General features: G+C 40.7%; 2 protein-coding genes across 3 annotated transcripts; both read left to right on the forward strand.

The window, feature by feature from the left end:
• Nucleotides 1-1,291: 1,291 nt before the first annotated feature.
• On the forward strand, nucleotides 1,292-2,633 carry LOC120286275 (kinesin-like protein KIN-14A). Its single transcript, XM_039301731.1, has 3 exons — nucleotides 1,292-1,381; nucleotides 2,128-2,319; nucleotides 2,459-2,633. The coding sequence occupies exons 1-3, from the start codon at nucleotides 1,376-1,378 to the stop codon at nucleotides 2,606-2,608; spliced, it is 348 nt and encodes a 115-aa protein (XP_039157665.1). The 5' UTR covers nucleotides 1,292-1,375; the 3' UTR covers nucleotides 2,609-2,633.
• Nucleotides 2,634-3,028: 395 nt separating this feature from the next.
• LOC104420263 (kinesin-like protein KIN-14B) lies at nucleotides 3,029-15,180 on the forward strand. 2 transcript variants are annotated; one of them, XR_005546521.1, is made up of 4 exons: nucleotides 3,082-3,219; nucleotides 3,653-3,751; nucleotides 14,586-14,726; nucleotides 14,812-15,180. XR_005546521.1 is itself a non-coding variant. In XM_039301732.1 (2 exons), the coding sequence occupies exons 1-2, from the start codon at nucleotides 3,058-3,060 to the stop codon at nucleotides 3,740-3,742; spliced, it is 252 nt and encodes an 83-aa protein (XP_039157666.1). In that variant the 5' UTR covers nucleotides 3,029-3,057; the 3' UTR covers nucleotides 3,743-3,758. The 2 variants fall into 2 exon arrangements, 1 of the variants encoding a protein (XP_039157666.1); XM_039301732.1 differs by lacking the exons at nucleotides 14,586-14,726; nucleotides 14,812-15,180 and having other exon boundaries at nucleotides 3,029-3,219; nucleotides 3,653-3,758.
• The last annotated feature ends 744 nt before the right edge of the window (nucleotides 15,181-15,924 follow it).

Raw genomic sequence — 15,924 nt, forward strand, 5'->3', positions numbered from 1 at the left:
TTCCTGGAGTATTTTGAAGCCGACAAAACGTTTCCATCAGTCTAGTTTGAAGATTTGCAAACTCTACTATTTAAAATAGAAGACCTCCGGACTGCTAGACTCAAGACTCAAAGTCTATTCTCATTGGCCAGGTTTCTAATCCGTCGAAAAAGGGCTATCGGTAACGGGTGCTTCATTAAGGATTTGACCTTATCGGCTGGAGAAGATCTCTTGGCCGGATATGACATAACGGAATCCTTTATTCGAATCAAGATTGATTAAGGATTCAATGATTGACGAAATATACTTGGAAGGTTCTACTTATGGAAACCGAGATCCCGATTGTATGGGCGAGCATGATTGATGGGCTATCGACATGTTCCTTTAATAGCTCAAATGATCTTCCTAATTAATTACGTCCAACGGGTAGATTGGAGGAATTCCTTTGGTAAGTGCCAACGGGTATGATGACATAAAGGAGTATATAAGGAAGACGTTCCAATTGTTCAAGTGAGTGTGCGATAGAAGAATTCCAAAGTCTTGCTCCTTGTTCTTAGTCAATTCATTTTTGAGCGAAATCTTGTACGCAAAAAGAGTCTATATTCGTGAGAAATCTTGAGGAAGTGTGGTAGAATATCTACATTGTGGAATGAAGGAGAGCTTTGCTGTAACATCTCTTTTGTTCATAGTGAAATCCAGCCGGTGGGGCTGTCGATGCATGAAGAGTGGATGTGAGGCTTGGAATAGCCGAACCACTATAAATCTTGTGTTCAATTTTCTCTTCCCTACTCTCTTCTTTACTTTGATCATAATTCGTTTTGTTAACCAAAGGAGTTCTATTGTCTGCTTAGTATTGCTCTCTTATCTCGAGAAATTTTTTTTCACCTATTCACCCACTTCTAGGTGCTTATACTAGCTATCTCAGCTTCTACTCCATTGACCAAGTTTTTTTATATTTTTGGGTGATTATGCAAGGTGCTCTTCAATTTACTTCTTTCTTCTGGTAAGATTACTTTCTCGGATTTCTGACATGCTTGTTATTCTTTTTAGATAATAAAGTCCATTATCAAAAGGAACTGCAAACATGCCATCTCGGTACGTTTCTGAGATGAAACTTGCTTTTTTGTGATTCTAGCCTACACCATGTTTCACGTTGTCCATTCTTCCATTGTCGGTTTTCCAAGACAAGTAACGACAATGTTGGACGTACTCTGGATATTGTTTCTTCGCCATTAAGTGCTGAAAAGTCTGCCGGTTCGGTTGCTTAGGTCAAAGCAAGTTCTGAGAAGTTAAAACTACACCAGTGGGAGAATACCTGACTCCAGCATTGAATGACTTCGATTCGGATCAGTATGACAGTCTTGCTGCCATTTCTGATGGAGCAAACAAACTCTTGATGTTGGTATGCTCACATAATGATATTCACATGCCTTTGAAAAATAATGAGGGTGTTCATTAAGTGGAAAAGAAAAAAATCTGATGAATGTTTCATCACTGGTTTGTCATTCAACATGTATAAAGTTTTATCTTTTGTGGGTAGTAGTTTCATGATCGAATCGCTATCAATCGGTGTGCTTTGTCTTTGGTAAAGAACAATAGTGATTGGCGATAGTTTGTTACTTCGTCTTGTAATTTTTATCTCAAAATTGTTCATTTGCACTTCTCATTGGGTGTGTTTCATTCATTTTGTGAAAGACCAAAAGCAGCTTTTGGTTTTCTCTTCTGAACAGTTCGTTTTTGTAATTTTGAAATGATTCTACATGACTTCTAATGAATCTACATGCTAATTTTGTCTTTAAACATTTGACATGTTCAATGTCAAAGAAAACTCAACGTTCAAGTGCTAGAAACAGAAGCACGAGCAAGAGCTAAAAAGAAGTAATTGCAAGTACAGTATGTTTCATGAATATGCAATTTCTGATCTCCACATAATTGGGCCTATGTGATAATTTTTTTCCTATTTTAGAAAGAATTACAGCATGCTGGTGAATGGATGTTTCAAAAATAGAAAAATACTGCGGTCATTTATGGCATGTTATTAGTCTAATTTAGTATTTACTCCATTTGGCATAATTTTGTTATTTCTGTTGATAATGGTGAACTTCTTAAAATATATCATAGTTAATTGCCAATATTATCATAGTGCAGGTTTTGGCCGCTGTCATCAAGGCAGGTGCTTCCAGAGAGCATGAGATTCTTGCAGAAATTAGAGATGCTGGTTTTACATTTATTCATAAAATGGAACCGAAGAGAGTTATGGATACCATGCTCGTCTCACGTGTCGGGATATTGTATATTCGGTCTTTGCTTGCTAGATCACCAGAGCTGCAGTCTATCAAGGTAACAATTTCGGATATCTCCTTTAGGCTTCAAGTTAGGCTGTCAGCATTTAATGATATGCATGTTATTTGGATTTTTATGTATCTGACTAAACATTTCATTTTACCCCTGGTGTTTGTTGTCACTCTTTCAGCTGTAGGTTTTGCCTGTTGATTGCTTCTTAGAAAAAGCAAATTCTGGACGGAGTAGAAGCTCTAGCCGAGGTAACAGCCCTGGGAGATCACCTGTACGGTGTGTTGACGAGCAGATCCAGGGCTTCGGAGTCAACATAAAGCCTGAGAAAAAGTAAGTTTTCTTCAGTAGTCTTAAAAGCATCGAGGTATCGATCAGGTTCGTGCTGTTCTTCTAGTGTTGCTAATCTTTTGAAAGACATGAAAGATACACCTGCCACCAATTTAAAACCAAATAGAAATTGATGTAAACAACAGAACTACGTTGAAGGGCATCTTTAGTCTAGCCCCATTTTAATTTATATCATGAGCTTCTTGCTCATATTTTCTCAGTATTTCAACCTTTCCCTCTTTTACCAAATGCTATAACATCTTTTTTAGGAAACTTGGAGGCAACATGTCACCGGAGGAAAACTCAGAGCAATAACGGAAGAGGCTAAAAGCTTTTCTATTGGAAATAAGTCCTTGCTGCCCTCTTTGTGCATACACCAGCTGGGGAGCTGCAGCGGCAGATTAGATCTGGCTTGCAGAGAACTTCGAGTTCCTCTCTTTGACTGGAGATGATGCAATGGGAGGAACAGCTGGTCAGTTAGAACTTCTCTCCACTGTCATTATGGATGGTTGGATGGCTGGACTTGGCACTGCTGTGCCTCCCAACACAGATGCTCTCGGTCAGCTTCTATCAGAGTATACCAAGAGAGTTTATACTTCTCAATTACAGCACCTGAAGGTAGGTTTTGATCAATGGTAGACTTCATCAATTGGATGCATCAAACATGTCGCTGCAGCATAATTGCATAATTTTGAACAAATGAGTGCAAATATCTGGCGATTTTAGGGATTGACCCTTGATGGGCGGTTGTGTGTTTTTCATTATTACCCGTTCATTATGCATGTGTTGTAGCTCCAGAAAAACATTACTTATGTTTAGATGCGCAAATTGCTAGCATCACGGATGCCATCATGGGGTGCCTTTGTGAGGCAAGCAACCCTTGAAGGATATGAAATTTAAACAAATGACCTGTTGCTTTATAAGGAGAGTAGACGAATCCAGGAAAGAACAAAACTCACCATGTCTGGGTCGTCTAACGGAACTTATACTTCAACCAATAACCTAGTGTCTCTGTTTTTAAGATGATGCTAATTTCCATGGCTTACATCAGGATATTGCTGGAACCCTGGGAACAGAAGAGGCAGAAGACTTGGCACATGTAGCAAAGCTTCGTTCAGCTCTTGAATCTGTTGATCATTAGAGAAGAAAGGTACTCCTCTCTTCCATATTTACCGCTACTTGGGGCCTATTTATTCAAATTTAACATGATTATAGATGGATATATGAACTCTTAAATAGCAGTTAATATTAAAAAGTGACATACTTACATATATATTTGTATATATACATATGTATGTATGTATTTCCGATGCTTGGAAATTTCGGGTCTTTCCATGGTCAAGTATGAAGTTATGCCATATTGGTGCACTAGTATAAGAACTTCTCAATGCACAAACTGAAAATTTGCCGATTTTAGAGTACACTTTGGATTCATAATATTGCATACCATTAATTGTGAATAGAGCAGTTGGATTTGCATGAATTTTTATCTAATTGAGCTGATTATTGAAAGAATTAAGTGATGTTTATGATTGCTTAATTGATGGGGCTATTTCCTCCCCCTTTTCTGGCTGCAAATGCACATTTTCTTTCGCTTAACACCTAAAATACCTTTCAGATACAATTTTCCCAAGCCTTAAATTGCCACACCTCTCTTTTTCTGTCGCTTTCTAGTCTACATGCTGTCATGTTCCTATTTCCATCTACAAAATGATGTTTCCTCCTGTTTTGTGTTTCTTCAGTGCATAAGATGAAGAACATTGGCTTCCTCCACCCAAGAAAGGTTAAAAAAAACCAATCGGAATAGATTATTTTGGTAGAAACTGTTGCATATGTAACATGTTTGATCTTCAGTTCTTCGTTATCTTAAGATCAAGGAAAGATGAACAAAATAAGAGAGGGAAAAAATGGTACTGAAAGGGCCCATAGATGGACCTCAAACAAGAAAATCCTGAGAGAGGGAGGGAGAGAAGAAGGGGTGGAGGGTTAGGAGGGGGGGGATAGAAAGAGAGGATGATGGTTTTATTAGCTGATCTCCTCTGCTCTTGTTGGTGGATCTTTATCTTTCCTTACCGAGAAAGTTATGTGATGGGAAAGGGGCAAAGCTGCGATGCAGAGTGTGACTCAGGCCCTCTTCTTGTTAGTGAAGATAATAGGATTAATGCAATCAAAGGAGCTTTTTGGTTGGACTTTAGTAATTGAGACCTAGATGAGGAAAAGCAAATTTGACATAGTGCTCGTCGCTGTGTGTTGGGGGGTGGTGAGGAGAGAGAGAGAGAGAGAGAGAGAGAGAGAGGGAAAGGGAGACGGAGGGAAAGAGAGACGGAGACGGAGACGGAGAGGGGAGGGGGAGGGGGAGGGGAGGGAGGGAGGGAGAGAGAGAGAGCTGAGACCTAGGTGAGGAAAAGTAAATTTGACACAGTGCTCGTTTGCTAAGTGTTTTGGGGGGTTGGGGGGGCGAGGAGAGAGAGGGAGGGAGTGTGACATCCCAGATTTTTCAACCCTTTTTCTATTTAATAAATGGGCTTTTTCATCGACGCGTCATGTCTTGTTCTGAGTGATCACTTCTCGAGATAACTAGACTATCCTAAACCATTAAGGATTTTAAGGGCGAATAGACTTGAGAATTCGATCGGGGAATCGGCTGCTCGACCGTGTTCATCTGGGCCGAGATCATTACGGCACAGACATAAATTAATTAGAGATCAGAGATAGGTTGGTTCGACAGAGATGTGTGGCTAATCGTGGGTGACACCACTAAATTAGAAAATTCCCGTCTGCCGACACTAAACTGAATTCTCTATCGTTTTGTACCCTGTGTCCGTATATGAATTCTCGAGATTTCTACGATAATCGAGAGTCACCAATGTCTCGAGTGGGTTCATTGTGGCTCGAAGAAAATCGACCACGGGTTATTTGCACTAAAAAGTTCTGAAAACTACCAAATAGTCTAGGTCACGCTAAAAACGCGCCGAATGGAAATTAACCGCTAATTCAAGTCCGATTTCAGAAATTGAAATTTCCGTCGTGTCACAATCTATTTTAGGAACGTCAACTCATCCTCCGAATAATTTTCAGAGATTTCGAAAATTTTACGGAAATTTAATTCGGAAGTTGCGGAAAATTAGTGGAAATTCATACGGGCCAAATTAAAGGAAACTTGGACTTCCAAGTCAAGCCTTTGAGTGTCGGGGACTAGTAGAAAATTGTGCGGATTTTCATTATCGAAATCGGACATCAATTTGGGGAATGAGTAAAAAATGAAGGGCTAAATTATGAAATTCGGATTCATGGGAAGGGCTTCAATTTGGGTATTTTAGTGGAAAATTTGGGTGGAAAGTATTAAAAGGTGGGGACATGCCATCAATGCAAGGGATGTATACGTGGACTTTTGGCCTAAGCTATGATGAGGAATTGGATATTTTTTCTTGACTTATCTCCTCCCCTACGGCAGCTTCTTGATCACGCCTCCTTCGCCCCGTCTTCTTCACATTTCTCTTGTTCTACTTTCATTTTCTCTGCAACCGAAGCTGCCCATCATCTCGCCTACATCCACCACCGAAATTTCTCCACCGAGCTGCCAACTGCCCATGATTCAGCCCTCCGCAGTCAACAATTGAAGACGGTGTTGACTCCTTGCCACGATCTCCCACTCAGCAGCGACAAAACACTGCAACTCCACTTCATTTTGCCGCTACCAGCATGTCCACGTCCGCACGATTCCACCGAAGCAGTTGACTGCTTCCGCCTCTGACCTTGCTCCGCACGAACCACTGCAGCAACGACACAGCTTCATCTCCTGCCCCATTTGCTGCCACGAAGCCACTCCACCGATTCTCTTCTCCACCGTTGACCCATCTGCCACGTTGAAGCTGCCCGCGCCCGTCTTCACTGCTCGATCTTCGGCCAGCAAACCCAGCAGCTGCTTCACTTCGGCTTCAGTGAAATTTTGGCCGCCCATGCGTCTTCATAGTCAACCGAGCCGCCCACGTTCCAGCAAATGTCGAAGACCCAACAAGCTGCTCCCTTCGTCCACGATCTCTCCTCCAGCTGCCCGCAACCACCGAGCTTCCATCTGCACGCAAGGCCGCCCCGCCAGTCCACCCTCGAGGAAGCAGCTCAGTCGAGCAATCTGCTACAGCCCAGACTTGAAGCCCATGTGAATTTCCAGCAGCCCAAGCAAGTCCAGCCGTGAATCTCAGCCCATCCACAGCAGCAGCCCAAGTGAAATTCAGATTATTTCAGCCCGGTTCGCAATTGTTTTCAGCAGCCCATCATCAAAAGCCTGCGAAGACAGCCCATTCAAGGCCTGTTCAGTCTAGCGAGGCCCAGCCCAATTCAAAAGCAAATCTCAGATTTGGGTTGAGATTTGTTGGGCCCGTTCTAGGCTCGGTCCGAGTGTTCGTCGACGTCGCCGAAAACCCGATTTTCGGCCACCTTTGCGTAGTCGTCGCGGTGATCCAGTCTTCGCAAATCAAGTGAGTTTTACTCACTAATGCTTTCTTAGTTTGCTAATTATGCTTGGGGTTGATTAGATTTAATTAAGTGCAATTATGCGGTTAGATTAGAGTAGATTAGTGATTATTAGATCATTGTGATGCATGTTAGACAATTGAATTATGCAATTAGCAAGTAGAGATGTACTATTATTTATTGAGTGCATCTTGGGATTTTTCCCGACCCGTTTCGGGCTTCAATCAAAAGCATTATGGGCCTAAATTGGATTTTAGTATTTATTTATTAATTTTCAAAATTATTTATTTATTTATTTATTTATTTATTTATTTTTCGGAAATTAGGCTGGGATAGTGATGACCCGAAATTTCGTGATTATTGTCGTGGTGCAAAATCTGTTTATTTATTTGAGCACCGATTTGTGGAAATTGAGTGAGTTGATGAGTATGTGGGGATTTATCCCAAGATTGGTTAGTGTTGGTGTTCAATTAGAAATCGACTATGAGAGGTTGTGAGTTGAACCTCGGAAACCGCCGAGGTATGGCTATGCGAGTTGGGCCGAGATTTGCCACCGAATTTGGAGTCGGTCGCGCCTATTGGGCCGTAAACTGCCACCCGATAGAGGTCGCGCCCATTGAGCCGTAAATTGCCACCTGATAGAGGTCACGCCCATGGGGCCTTAAATTGCCACCTCACAGAGGTCGCGCCCGTTGGACCGTAAATTGCCACCCGATAGGGGTCGCGCCTGATAAGGCCGTAATCCGCCACCTATTAAAGGTTGTGCTCATTGGGCCGTAATTCACCACCTAAAGATAGGTCGTGTCCTTTGGACCGTAATTTGTTGCTAAGAAATGTGGCAAACTGTGCTCGTGAAGCCGTGAGTAAGATTTGAGACTGAATAAGGGAGACGACCGGGGAATGGTCGGATTGACATGAAATCGACTAGGTCGATTGATTGAGATATCGATCTGTGATATGATTACTTGGGTGCCTATTGAACTGTGCTGATAAGCAGGTGGAATCTGAGGCCAAGGTAAGTCCTCTGACCCGTGCGTGCATAGGCAGCTCGGATAGCATATTGGTTTACTAATCGAGTCTTAGGGGGTAGAACTTGCTGAGACGTAGTCTCATCCCGGTTGTGGGACAACATTTCAAGACCCTAATGAGGAGCCTGAGGAGAAAGAACCCGAAGAGGAGTACTTGGAGGAGAACCTCGATGATGATTCGAGTACGACCTGGATGAGGACTATGATCCCATCCTCTTTGTGAACCATGTTTGTAGGTGGTTGAGTGTGAGACTAAACCTTTGTGAATAGTATAGTAAAATACTTTGAAGTGTGGTTGTATAAAAGTTTGGTTATGAATTTCAATATGATAAATATGGCCCTACTTTTCTATCACATTGTTTTATTGTCTGTGGATTATAATTGCTTCCGCATGTGCATATTAAAATGAAAAGGGTCGGCGATACGTCCTAGGATATCACTTTTAAATCGACCAAAGGTAAGGGATGGGTGCATGCCTGAGGATCGGGGTGTGACAGGGAGGGAGTCAGGGAGGGAGGGAGGGGTAGGGATGATAAACATTTCTTTTGTCAATTTCTAGTTGGACAAACATTGTCGAAAAATGACATGAAACCAGTTGTTGGCTAGATGTGAGAGGGTTGTCAATTTCTAGTTGGACAAACATTGTCGAAAAATGACATGAAATCAGCTATTGGGCGCACGTGAGCACGAGAGAGAGAGAGTCTCTTGTCAATTTCTACTTCGACAAACATTGAAAGTGGGGGAAAGAGAGTCTTTTGTCAATTTCTTCTTCGACGAACATTGTCCAAAAATCACATGAAACTGGCTGTTGGCAAAGGGGGAGGGAGGGAGAAAGTGGGAGAGATAGAGAGAGAGGTCTTTTGTTAGTTTCTACTTTGACGAACATTGTCCAAAAATCAGAGGGAGAGAGGGAGGGAGGGAGGGAGGGGGAGGTCTACCATCGATTTCTACTTCAACGAACATTGTCCAAAAATCACAGGGAGGGAGAGAGGGAGGGAGGGAGGGAGGGAGATCAGTCTATTGTCAATTTCTACTTCGAGAAACGTTGTCCAAAATCACATGAAACTGGCTGTCGGGAAGGGAGGGAGGAAGAGAGAGGGAGATTGGTCCATTGTCAATTTCTACTTCGACAAGCGTTGTCCAAAAATCACATGAAATTGGCTGTTGGCAATGGAGGGGGGCGAGGGAGGGAGGAAAATCGGTCTATTGTCAATTGTCCAAAACCACATGAAACTGGCTGTTGGCCAGGGAGGGAGGAGCGAGGGAGGGAGATTGGTCTATTGCCAATTTCTACTTCACCAAACATTGTCCAAAAATCACATGAAACTGGTTGTTGGCAAAGAAACTGATAATATGGTCGAGATGGGATAAGAGAAAGGTGTTGTCCATTTAACTAATAATATGGGTGTCTGAAATAGTTATTGGAATTAGTTGACTGTTAATTTGCATTATGCAGTTCTATTCAATTCAATATCCGTTAGGTCAATTGTTAATCTCCTGTATCGCAAGTGAATCTGTCACTTGTGGATCTACGATTCTCTATGTATATACAATTCAAGTGATTCCTTTTTTTTTTCTTTTTTCGTGTAGGTTTACCTATAATCTAAGGAAAATCTTGTCCTGTTGTAATCTGCAGGCTATACTTTGATAGTAACAAAATAATTGAATATATGCTTCTTTACAATAAAAGACTAAATAAAATGACAGAAATTTGTAATTTACAGTGTAATACTTATGTTAATTAAACAATGCAAAAATTATCTTCTTATGCATAGGATCACTACACGTACTTGAATTTCAGTTTTCTTTGTCATGGATCATAAATCTCACTCATTTCATATTTTATAACATGGTTCACAAAATTGAAAAATGCCTAACACATAACCTACTTTTCGGAACTGTACCAAATCTTATGATTAAATTCGATTCAATTCTCGATCCTAGATTCATAAATTTAAGATTTTGATTAATGATACATACCTTGATTTGACAATTATGTTGAAGGTACTTTTGTTAATACCCAACAAAATGTGTTTTTGCATCCAAAGAAAGGTGTGCCAAAGTTGATTCATTGCTTAATTAGGAAAGTATAGGAGAATGACTTAAAACGATGTTTATTTGATAAATGCATAAACTAGAGGCAGTGGCACTTTGACTCATCTCTATTACATGATATTGAGTGACTTTCCTTAATGGACATATTGTCAGTGGTCACCAGACTTCAGAGTGGCTTTGCCTCGAGAGTATTCTCAATCATTGAAACACTAGGAACATTTTATTTGAGCGTGCTAGTGAAAGCAACAATAGGACATAAAAGCTTCCATCCTTTCTCTTTGTACAGGGACTGATTGACATTTCTAATGGAATATACAACGACAACGACGACAAACCAAGCCTTATCCCACTGAGTGGGGTCATCTATATAAATCCTTTCCTCACCATGTGTTAAAGCTTATGTAAGTGTTAAATGTTGTATATCTTTTCTATCATGTCAGGCTCCTCCTAGTTAGTGTCTCTTGATCACACTCCTCATTGAAGCATCCAACTGGTATACTCGGCCATCTACCAACTGTTATTCGGTTAACTTGAGCAAATATTATTTCTAACTGGTATACTGGAAATAATAAATAATTCGGGCTATTAGTGTCACGCCCTAATCCTCGAGCGCGTGCCCATCCCTTACCTAGTCGATTAAATAGCGATGTCCCAGAACGTATTGCCGACCCTTTTCATTTTAATATGCACATGCGGAAGCAATTATAATCCCTAGACAATAAAGCAATGTGATAGAAAAGTAGGGCTATATTTTTCACATTGAAATTCACAACCCAACTTTTATACAAACACCTCATAGTATTTTATCATACTATCAACAAGGTCTAGTTTCACACTCAACCACCTATAAACAGGGTTCACAAAAGAGGATGTGATCTCAGTCCTCATCCCGGTCGTACTCGGGATCATCATCGGGGTTCTCCTCCAGATACTCCTCTTTGGGTTCTTTCTCCTTAAGCTCCTCATCAGGGTTCTGAAATATTGTCCCACAACTGGGATAAGACTACGTCTCAGCAAGTTCTACTCCCTAAGACCCAATTAGTAAACCAATACACCGTCCGGGTTGCCTATACACTCATGGGTCAGAGGACTTACCTTAGCCTTAGATTTCACCTGCATATTAGCACAGTTCAAATAGGCACCCAAGCAATCATATCACAGATCGATATCTCAATCAATCGACCTAGTCGATTACATGCCAACATGACCTTTCCTCGGTCATTTCAATTCCATCAATCAATTCACAACATTAGATCCAAGTAATGATCAATCGACATAATCGATTACATGTCCGTCGGACCATTTCTAGGTCATTTCACCCCACTCCATATAACCTCCAATGGTATATTTAGTCATAAAGCTTCATCAATGCTCTCGAACGTCGTTTTCGCCAAGGTGACGTATACAATGGACAGCACTCGTGCAATCTTTAAGGCGCTCTTTTCACCAGTGATATCCTCAATCACCGAACCACGTATGTCCATAATGATGCATACAGTAGACAGCACTCGTGCGTTGTTTAAGGTGCCGTTTTCACCAGTAATTTCCTTATCACCGAACCACGTATGTTTATACTGATGCAGGTAATAGACAACACTCGTGCATTCTTTAAGGCGACATTTTCACCAGTGATTTCCTTATCACCGAATCACATATGTCTATACCTCGTACTTGATTGGTCTTAGCCAAGAGTATTCCCTATTCAATCCCACGATTCTCTTCACTTTACAACTCATCAAAGCATTATAAATGCTGAATAATCATACTCAGCCATCTACCAATCAATCATTCAATTTCACTCAATTTTAATCAATTTATGATAAATTCCTAAAAATATCACAATTAATTCATTTCACGCAACGTAGAGCTCAATAAATAAACGGATTGCACTATGACAATCAGCACGTAATTTTCGGTCGTCGGCTATCCTAGCCTTATTTCTGAAAAATAATTAATTAATTAAATTAATTTCAAAAATTAATAATTAATACTAAAAATCTAATTTAGGCTCGTAATGCCTAATTGGACGCCAGAACGGGTCGGGAAAAATCCCGAGATGCATTCAATAATTAGAAGTACGTCTTTACTTGCTAATTACACTAATCAATCACCTGACAAGCATCATTAAGTCACTAATCTAATCGTTCTAAACCAATCTAACCACCTAATTGCACTTAATTAAATCTAATCAACCCTTAAGCATCATTAGCAAACTAAGAAGGCATTAGTGAGCAAAACTCACTTGAGCAAAAAGAATATCGGATCATCGCAACAGCGACGCGACGGCGGCCGAAATACAAATTTATGGCGGCGTCAGTGGACACTCGGGCCGAGCCTACAAACCTTGCAGGCCCACAGAAAAAGCTGGGCTTGGGCCGAACTTGGGCCGACTTGCTTCGCGGGCTTGGGCTCAGAACTAGGCTTGCTGAACCTGTGGGCTGAACTTTGGAGATAGGCTGAAACTTGGGCTTCGAATGGGCCCGATCCAAAACTTAAGTTGGGCTGAACAAATGCGAGCTGGGCTTGCTTGAAGATGGGCTTGGGCTGCTTCGTGGCCACAAGACTGGGCTGACTTTAGCTGAATTCTTAGGCCGAAGTTGGGCTGAATCCCAATGGGCTGAACCGTGGGCTTAGCTTGTGGGTTGCAAAGAGGAAACCAGCGGCTTCAATGGCGAAAACGGGCCAATCGAAGTTCTGGCGAGTGGGTGGTCGGCAACCAATGGCTCCCAGGGGTCAAGGGGGTCTTGTAGGTTGATGGAATGGCCAAAGGAATGGTCAGAACAAAAGAAAAACGAAGAAAATCACGAAACAGTGCAAGCTGGCAGGGGACCGACAGACCGGCGATCGACGGCTTGCGTCGGCCATATGGGACGGCCGGCGGCTCTGTTCGGGGTGAGGTTGGGCTCGTTGGAATGGCCCAGATGTCCTCTTCACGATGATAGGTGGCTCGTTTGCTGGTTCATTTGGAAAGTTTATTGTTTACTCAGATTTTTGGCGAGAGGTCAGTTGGAGCAGAAACCGGTGGTGGCGCGGGTGGAGGCGTGCGATGGCTGCAGCTCCTTCTACCGGTCTTCTTGCTGGCTTGAGGGTTTCGAAAATGAAGAGGAGAGGGTCTTGGACGGTGGAGAGGTGAGAGAGATGGAAAGGATAGAGATGAGGGAAGAGATAAGAGATAGGGTGGGCCATTGGCTTGATATTTTCCACAAAATATCTCCAAGAATCAACCTAGGCCAAGCAAAATCCCTTGGCCTCCAATGATCCACACCAACACCTCTCATGACTTCACTTTTGGTCCATTTGGCTAAGGGGAAGGGAGAGTTACGAATTTTACAAGAATTATCTTCAATTGGTGGCTTGATCCACTTCAATTCCATCTCAATTGGCCTCCATAAAATCAATTGGTCATCCATCGACTATCTGGACATTTTTTCGCACTCATATATCCATCTTGCTTCCCAATTTCGCTATCAAAAAAAAAAAATCACTGGCTTTTTCTGTACAAGAATGACCCGCGACAACTTTTTCCCAAAAATATCTAGTGTCAAAAATCTTCGAGACTAAATCAACACTCCTAGAATTTATTGTGACATGACGGAAACTTCAATTTCTGAAATCGGACTTAAATTCACAGTTAATTTCCATTTGGCGTGTTTTTAACGTGACCTAAGCTACCGAGTAACTTTCAGGCATTTTTAGTGCAAATGGCTCGTGGTCGATTTTCTTCGAGCCACAATGAACCCACTCGACTCATTAGCGACTCTTGGTTGTCGTGAAAATCTCGATGACCCAAATACGAACACAGGGTACTAAAACGATAGAGAAATCGATCTAGTGCCAGTCGATAAGAATTTTCCAATTTAATGGTGTCACCCACGATTAGCCACACATCTTTGTCGAACCGACCTATCTCTGATCTATAATCAATTTACGTCTGTGCCGTAATGATCTCAACAATTGAACACGGTCGAGCAGCAAATTCCTAGTCGAATTCTCAAGTCTATTTGCCTTAAAATCCTTAATGGCTTCCCGAGATAGTCCAGTTATCTCGAGAGTGATCAGCTTTAAGAATAGCCCTATAGGCGCGTCAATGAAATGCCTGATTTATTCAGTAGAAAACGGGGTTGAAAATCTGGGATGTCACAGTTAGGCAGTGTAATTATATATGTGCATCTATTATGCATTTATAAGTTAAAATAGATATTAAAAAAAAAAAAGCAAATACATACATATATATATATAAAACTTGTGCATTTGCTGTGAGTCTTACTCGAATCATTGATGATACACATATTCCTAAAATGATGTTGATTATATATGATATTATCAACCTTAGTGGTTGTCAAATCCATATTAAAGTTAATTCTTTCATGCTTTGACTTGATTGACTTAGTTCTTTCTTTTTGCTCCTTATGTTGCTAACAAAATCAGATTTTGCAACAAATGAGAAGTGATGCGGTCCTATTAACACTGGAAGGTGGTGGTTCATCCATTCGCAATCCTTCCACTGCTGCTGCAGATGCGAGATTAGCATCTCTTATTTCTCTTGATGGCATATTGAAGCAAGTCAAGGTTTTAAGACTGTTCTTTGTACTTATTTCCCATTGTGTGTGCCTAGCCTATGAACAAAGTAAGGAGGCTGGTTGTTTTTCAGCAGGATATAACGAGACAATCATTTGTCAACACCTTGAGCAGAAGTAAGAAGGCAGCAATGCTAGCATCTCTGGATGAACTGGCAGAGCGGATGCCTTCTTTCCGTGACATGGACCATCCTTGTGCCCAGAAACAAATCTTTGATGCCCGTAGTGCTGTTGAGGTTTGTCAACCTTGAAAAAAATCCTCAATCCTGCAGATTCTTTTTTCGGGTTACAGTGGAATTCATGTGCATCTATACCATATTGTAGAGAACCATGCAGGATCTCATAGAAACCGACAATCATTGTCAGTTATCAGTAAGTAAAATGTTGGATGATTAGGGAAATGTCCTATAGATCTGCATAACAATAACAGTAAAGTCTTTGGGCAAAGAATCGAACCACGAGCTTTTGATGGCAGAACTTTTGATGGTCCAAGTGTTTGGTTGAGACGGTCTATCAAAGGTAATTGGAGACTTTCATGCTTCCTAAGACCTTGCTTTTGAACTTATAGTCACCCTCACTCTAGACTTTTATCGACATCCGGATCCCTCGAATGCCATACCTTAGCAGAAAATGGACACTTAAGTATCATAACTTACGAAAGATATACTTAAGTGCCAAAATCAAGCAAAATAGATCACTTGAGTTCCAATCCGACCAAAATCCAACCCGACGTGTCAATTTTCCGACGAAGCGAGTGCAAAACGGTGTTGTTTTAGTGCTGACATGGTAAAAAATTAATATAAAAATTAATTAAATTAAATTGAAAACTAAATTTATTTAAAATATTTAAATATAAAATTTTTAAAAATTACAAAAAATTTAAAAAATTTACAGAAAATTTAAAAATAAAATAAAAAGGAGGCGGTTGAGGGCTGAAATTTTTATAAATTTTTAAATTTTTTGTAAATTTCTAAAATTTTTGTAAAATTTTTAAATTTTTTTGTAAATTTTGTAAATTTTGTAAATATTTTGTAAATTTTGTAAATTTTATTTTTTAAATATTTTAAATAAATTTAGTTTTAAAATAAATTTAATTAATTTTTATATTATATTAAAATTCAAATTATTCCAAAACGACGGCGTTTTCGTTGATTTAAGGGCTCTATTTTGGGCCAACACCCGAAACAACA

The sequence above is a fragment of the Eucalyptus grandis genome, chromosome 9 (assembly GCF_016545825.1).
Source record: "Eucalyptus grandis isolate ANBG69807.140 chromosome 9, ASM1654582v1, whole genome shotgun sequence".
In the NCBI taxonomy this organism is placed as follows: domain Eukaryota; kingdom Viridiplantae; phylum Streptophyta; class Magnoliopsida; order Myrtales; family Myrtaceae; genus Eucalyptus; species Eucalyptus grandis.

What these genes read in the sequence shown, in the direction of transcription:
- LOC120286275 (XM_039301731.1), top strand. An exon ending in CAGAGCTGCAGTCTATCAAG is followed by an intron (nt 2,320 to 2,458) that starts GTAACAATTTCG and finishes TTTCAGCTGTAG; the next exon opens with GTTTTGCCTGTTGATTGCTT.
- LOC104420263 (XM_039301732.1), top strand. Translation starts at nt 3,058, where the DNA reads ATGGGAGGAACAGCTGGTCAGTTAGAACTTCTCTCCACTGTCATTATG. An exon ending in CTCAATTACAGCACCTGAAG is followed by an intron (nt 3,220 to 3,652) that starts GTAGGTTTTGAT and finishes GGCTTACATCAG; the next exon opens with GATATTGCTGGAACCCTGGG.